The sequence below is a fragment of the Mustela lutreola genome, chromosome 8 (genome assembly GCF_030435805.1).
Source record: "Mustela lutreola isolate mMusLut2 chromosome 8, mMusLut2.pri, whole genome shotgun sequence".
NCBI classification, from domain to species: Eukaryota; Metazoa; Chordata; class Mammalia; order Carnivora; family Mustelidae; genus Mustela; species Mustela lutreola.
Window position 1 is genome coordinate 19,716,967 of NC_081297.1, and position 6,835 is coordinate 19,723,801.

At 46.8% G+C, this 6,835-nt stretch overlaps 1 protein-coding gene across 1 annotated transcript; it reads left to right on the plus strand.

Annotated features, from left to right (window-relative positions):
* The first annotated feature begins 1,561 nt into the window (after window positions 1–1,561).
* SKIDA1 (SKI/DACH domain containing 1) lies at window positions 1,562–6,345 on the plus strand. The gene is made up of 2 exons (XM_059183978.1): window positions 1,562–2,456; window positions 3,351–6,345. Exon 2 carries the CDS (start codon window positions 3,464–3,466, stop codon window positions 6,188–6,190), a length of 2,727 nt encoding a protein of 908 aa, XP_059039961.1. The 5' UTR covers window positions 1,562–2,456; window positions 3,351–3,463; the 3' UTR covers window positions 6,191–6,345.
* Window positions 6,346–6,835: the final 490 nt, after the last annotated feature.

Below are 6,835 nucleotides of genomic sequence, written 5' to 3' on the forward strand. Positions count from 1 at the left end.
GCCTTTCATGTGTGAGCGCTCAGGGGCCTCTGCTAGATCTTTTTATCGGGATCGACCCCCAATGTGCCTGGAGAAGACCCCGGATATGCAACGTGTGCTGATGGCCACAAGAAAGCTGTCTGTCACATTCTGTGTGTGTGTATGTGTGTGCATGCGTGTGAATGCGCTCACTCACGCCTTTACACACACACACACACACACACATACACACACAATAATGGGGAAGTTAAAGGAACAAAAGAATGTATTAGAAGAAGAAAGATATGTAATAAGAGTATTAAAAATGTGTAAGTGTAAAGGTGTCTGAGTGTACATGTAAAGATACTTGCATAAATTGTATATATAGACACATTTCCCAAGTCTTCTGGTCTTTATTTTTCTCTATTTGACCCAATAGATAGAACCTTCAGGGTTTTTTTTTTTAAATACATAATATTCTACTGGTTTTAAGAACCACCTATGTTACAAGTATTTTAAAGGTGGAAAGAGAGGAAGGAAGAGCAAAAAGGGGTAATTTTGAAAAGGTTACTAAATCATGTTGCCATGTGGAGGAGTAGGAGTGTGTGTGTGTGTGTGTGTGTGTGTGCGTGTGTGTAAATCTAAGTAGGAATGGAGAACAACTAGAACTACCTGGCCAAAAAAAAAAAAAAAAGAAAAGAAAAGAAAGAAGAAGAAGGGGGAAAAAGGACGTTCTAGCCAACCTTTTGTAATGTCTTCTCAAAGGCTTTTTCTGAGTTTACTGTTTCTTGGCTGTTGGACTCTTTGGTTGAAATCTCAAAGCTGGAGGAGGGGAATTGGACGGGGGTGGGGTGGGAGGAAGAGAGCTTCAGTATATAAGTGCATCAGGAGGAATTTTAAAACGACATTATTGTCGCTGGCAGTGGAAGACTCTGGTCATTCTACTTTAAAAAACAAACAGCAGCATCTGCTTTTTCTGGAAACTTTGCTTTCTGCTTAAACCTTTTGCATTTTGCCTCCTGTGAAAGTGAAAGAGAAAAAAACGCGGTGTGATAGATCCAGATGCAAAAGAAAGCCAACTCGGTGGATGGTATTAGCTGTGACGAGGCATTGTTCATTGCTGCCTCTCGGTTACGTTTAAAGCCTGAAATATCACGAGATCCATTCAATGATCCTTCTCTCATTCAAGGGACAAAAATGTAATTTGCTGTAGCTCTGATTTCTTGGATGGAAATGCTAGCCTTAGATTTCAAAGGCAAGAACGAGACATCGTGGTTTGTACACACATTGATTAAGTTGAAGAGCGGCGATTACATCTGTGCTGAGTGCAACAGTAGTCCAGGGCTGACTTTTCAAATCCCAACCTCTGAGTTACAGACTCTCTTAAATAGACTTCCTTAATTTCCGGATGCACTTCTTGAAATTCCCAATTCTCTTCAAAATTCCTGGGAAATTACTAGGGAGATGAGGGTGGGGGTGGGGAACTATGGCTGAGATTTCATGCAAACTACCTTTTTGTATGTCTGATTCCTCTGTTTTCCTTTCTTTCTTTTTTTTTTTTTTTTTTTTTCCTTTTGAGACATACCTGCCTGTGCTAGCCAGACCAGAGCAGGGGAAACTGGAACTTTTGAATGGGAAGGAAGAAATTATTGTACAATTCTTTTCTTGCAGGCTCAGAAATATCCGTTTATTCTTTTAACCACACGGATGTGTCTATTTTTGGAGGAACAAGGAAATATATAAATGCCTGGGTTGCATTTATGCTGTAGTTGCAAACACCGAACTGTTAAAAAGATTTTGCCGAATTTTGCAAAGGAGCCAACAAGCCACCTTGGGATCCTGATAATGCAGCTGGGAAGACCATTGCTCTCATTTGGCAATATTTTGGATATCCTTGGAAATGACACCAAAATATGCTTTAACTTGACTAAGAAGAGGTTAAACAACATTGATATTCATCCAAAGTGATTTTTTTTTCTAAAGCAGATGCTTGGCTTTCATGGAAAAAACGAGAGTTGTGGAAGATTCATTTAAACTACCAACCGAAAGCATCATAGACCACTGAAATAGTCTGCGTCGTACATCAGCACTTTCTTTTCATCGTTATTACGTAAAACCTCTGGAAGCACCTTGGGCGTTTTACATTTTCTTTTCTTTGCTGCAGAAACAATCTGCTCCCTGGAATTCTGACCTGTCGTGAACAGGACCCTGGCAAAGACTGTGCTGGGGACTCTAGGACGATCCCGCCTCCAATCCAGCCTGGTTAATTGTGAAAAGTGTACACATTTCTGGCTTATCTATGCTTTGTTATGGGTCTGACGTGAAACTACCTCCTCCCCACCCCACCCCCCAGCAGAGAACCAAAATCCAGTTGAATTGTTACAGTGTTTCGGAGCTGGAGCCTTGAACTGCTTCCTTGGTCAAATAACTTTGTTTCTGGTTGTAAAAGGCATTTCAGGGGGGAAAAAAAAAAAGGAAAATCGAGAGAAATCCAAAACGTAAGTCTACTGGGGTGGTTCACTGCGCGGGTTTAACTTTGGAGCTCCCAGCCGGTCTCCTTCTCCACTCCCATAAGGGAAATACCAGGCTATTCTGCACATTTTCGCTTAAGCTCCATTTTCCAAAGGAAAAGGGGGTGGGGTATGTCTATTTCGGCTTGATAATGTTTTTAAAATGCTTTTCTTTGAAATGATAATAGCTGCAGCGGTAAAATGCAAATAAAGAAAAAATAGGCAATATTCCTTTAAAGGCGAGTATACAGGGATTTTTTTTTTTTTTTTTTTAAGCGTACACACACTGGTTCAGATGAAGTCTGTGAGTCAGGCTGTTTCTGAGCTCCGATAGTTTAATGGAAAGATTTATATACCGACTGTATTATTTACTTTGGGAGGGGAGGTGGCAGTATAAGGGTATGCTAATTAGTGGGAGATTTTGGGGGGAAGGGGTGGAATATCAATTTTTATTGCATCACCTGTCAGGAGTGTCCAATCAGCGCTGGCTTTAGGGGAATTAATTGATGAAGGTGTCTCCGGACGAGCTCACTTCACTCTGTCATTTTATTTGTAGCTAAAGCAGCGGCGGGAATAGCAGCTGCATTTCTTTTCTCTTTCTCCCTTCACATTCCATTATCATAGTGCTCCAATGGAGAAGGAAGGAATAGAGGGGCCCAGGTACTGATCTGCATCGGGGACTTAGACCAATACACTGGCAGATCAGAAACCGGATGGTTTTTTCCCTCTTTTTAAAAAAATACGAAAACCAAAAAAAAAAGCAAGAATCAAGTCAGTGTAATTTCATGTTTTGTTTTGTGTTTTTTTTTTTTTTTTCCAATAATTTCGCCTAGAGTTTGGCACTCCCTTCGCCGGGAATAACAGTCTTTGTTATTTTATTAGCAGGATGCCTTGAGACACACGCAGCATCTGGTGGAGGATTAACATACATACATGTGTATGTATGCGTCACGTATATATTTACTGCAAATGGTGGGGATCATTTAGTGCCCGAGATGGGAGACCTGAAGTCAGGTTTTGAAGAGGTGGATGGCGTGAGGCTCGGCTACCTCATCATTAAAGGAAAGCAAATGTTTGCCCTCTCCCAAGTCTTCACGGATCTGCTGAAAAACATCCCGAGGACGACCGTGCACAAGCGCATGGATCATTTGAAAGTGAAAAAGCACCACTGCGATCTGGAGGAGTTGCGGAAACTCAAGGCAATCAACAGCATCGCCTTCCACGCCGCCAAATGCACGCTCATCTCTCGGGAAGACGTGGAAGCGCTCTACACCTCCTGCAAAACCGAGCGCGTCCTCAAGACCAAGCGCAGGAGGGTCGGCCGGGCCCTGGCCACAAAGGCGCCGCCACCAGAGCGCGCCGCCGCCGCCGCCAGCCCCCGCCCGGGTTTTTGGAAGGACAAGCACCAACTTTGGCGGGGCCTGAGCGGAGCCGCGCGGCCCCTGCCAATCAGCGCGCAGTCCCCGCGCCCGGGCGCCGCCGCCGCGCGCCCCGCCGCCCATCTACCTCAGATTTTTAGCAAATACCCGGGCTCGCACTATCCGGAAATCGTGCGTTCGCCTTGCAAACCCCCTCTAAACTATGAAACTGCCCCGCTCCAGGGAAACTACGTTGCTTTCCACTCGGACCCTGCTTATTTTCGGAGCCTGCTCTGCAGCAAGCACCCGGCTGCCGCCGCCGCCGCCGCCGCGGCTGCCGCCGCCGCCGCCGCCGCCGCAGCCTACTACCAGGCGTCGGCGGCCGGGCCCGAGCCCAAGGCGGCGGCGGGCGCTGGAGGCCCGGTGAGCCTGACCTACCGGTGCAAGCGCAAGCGCGGGGGCGCCAAGGACTGCCTGCTCGCGCCCCACGCCGGCACCCGCCGCCTGCTCCTGCTGCCCAGGTCCTACAAAGCCAAGGCGGCGGCGGCGGCGGCGGCAGCGGCGGCGGCGGCGGCCGCCGGGGCCACTTGCCTGGAGAGGTTTCATCTGGTTAACGGCTTCTGCACGCCTCCCCACCACCACCACCACCACCACCATCACCACCACCATCACCACCACCGGGCCCAGCAGCCGCCGCCGAACCACCACCCCCCACATCACCACCGGCCTCAGCCCCATCTCGGCAGCTTTCCCGAGAGCTGTAGCAGCGACTCGGAGTCCAGCTCCTACTCGGACCATGCAGCCAACGACTCAGATTTTGGCTCCAGTTTGTCCAGCTCCAGCAACTCGGTGTCCTCGGAGGAGGAGGAGGAGGAGGGAGAAGAGGAGGAGGAGGAGGAAGAGGAGGAGGAAGAGGAGGAAGAGGGGGGTAGCGGGGCCTCGGATTCCAGCGAAGTCAGCTCGGAGGAGGAGGACTCGTCCACGGAGTCGGACTCCAGCTCCGGCTCCAGCCAAGTGTCCGTGCAGAGTATCCGTTTCAGACGCACCAGCTTCTGCAAGCCTCCCAGCGTGCAGGCGCAGGCCAACTTCTTGTACCATCTGGCCTCCGCCGCCGCTGCAACCAAACCCGCTGCTTTCGAGGATGCCGGCAGACTTCCCGACCTCAAGAGTAGTGTCAAAGCGGAGTCGCCGGAGGAGTGGAATCTGCAGAGCTGGGCCCCCAAAGCGTCTCCGGTGTACTGCCCCGCCAGCCTGGGGAGTTGTTTCACAGAGATAAGGAACGATAGGGTATCTGAGATTACATTCCCACACTCTGAAATTTCCAGTACTGTAAAGAGAACTGACCTGACAATTAACTGCCTGGCGGAGGGGGCCTCTTCACCTAGCCCAAAGACAAACAATGCATTTCCACAACAAAGAATACTCCGAGAGGCGAGGAAATGCCTACAAGCAAGTCCTACTACACACTGTGCAGATAACAACACAATAGCTGCTAGGTTCTTAAATAATGATTCTTCGCGAGCAGCGGCAAATTCAGAAAAAGATTCCAAAATCCCTCATTGTGCTGAATTTGCTACGGATTTGTCCTCTTCACACACTGATTCTGAGGTGGATGCAGCAGCAGCAACTAAAACTGAGACTCCCTGCACTAACACAGGAGACAAGACCTTGCCATTTCTGCACAATATTAAAATCAAAGTAGAAGACAGTAGTGCTAATGAAGACTATGAACCTGACCTTATTACAAATAAGCTTAAGTGCGAGTGCAATGATACAAAGGGTGAGTTTTACAGTGTGACTGAAAGTAAGGAAGAGAACGCCTTGTTCACCACAGCCAAGGAAGAAGGTTTTGCATGCCCTGAAAAAGAAACTCCTTCCTTAAACCCACTGGCTCAGAGTCAGGGCCTTTCATGCACTTTAGGTTCTCCAAAACCTGAGGATGGGGAATATAAATTTGGTGCCAGGGTGAGAAAAAATTACCGGACACTAGTACTGGGAAAGCGACCTGTACTTCAGACACCTCCAGTCAAACCAAATTTGAAATCAGCTAGAAGTCCTCGTCCTACAGGTAAAACTGAGACACATGAAGGAACACTGGATGATTTTACAGTTATAAACAGACGCAAAAAGGTAGCCAGCAATGTAGCATCAGCAGTGAAAAGGCCATTTAATTTCATGGCAAATTTTCCTTGTCCACCATCACTCATTATTGGGAAAGATGGGGATTTGTGGCCGGCGTATTCCTTAAACACTACTAAGGATTCCCAACCTCCTCACAAGGCCCATCCTATATGGAAATGGCAGCTGGGCGGTTCTGCAATACCTCTTCCACCTAGTCACAAATTCAGGAAATTTAATTCATAAAAGTGTTTTGGAAGATATTTTCTTGAACCCTATTACCTTCCTTTTGTTGTAAACTGCACAGGATGGTTTGTACAAGTCCATTAATGTGTTACACCCCTTTTGGAGCCCTGGTTTATCGCATTTTGAAGACAGAAATCGGATTACTTTTTTCCCATTGCGGGTTTTTTTTTTTTTTTTTTTTTTTTGGAGTAGGGTGGGGGCGGGGTGGGAGAAGGGTTGGTTTACATTCCACAGACTACTTCAGGCTAAAGACTCAAGTAAAACTCAGTTATTAAGGTAGAGCTGGAACACTTTACTGTTTCAATGCTAATAATGCACCCGGTACCTCAATTCAACTGCTACAAATAAATGTCAAAAGGTTGAATAATAAATATTACAATGAGCCATTAAGTTTATGCACTAGATTTCAGACCTGAAAGTGTAACTGTTAATTCAGTGAAAGTTTGTTAGGTTACATGGTTACACAGTGAGGTAGAAAGAAGTTTCCATGAGCCCAAAATGTTCTTTTCTGGAGCTCTTGTTTGTGGGGTATCTTTTCCTCCCCTCATTCCTTCTCCAAGAGTAGTTGCACTTAATTTCCTTCCTTCCTTCTTCCTTCCTTCCTTCCTTCCTTTCTGTTTTTGAGTGGAAAGATTGGGGAGTCCT

Bases quoted from the DNA above. Each gene is read 5' to 3' on its own strand.
- SKIDA1 (XM_059183978.1), top strand. From the start codon at position 3,464: ATGGGAGACCTGAAGTCAGGTTTTGAAGAGGTGGATGGCGTGAGGCTC.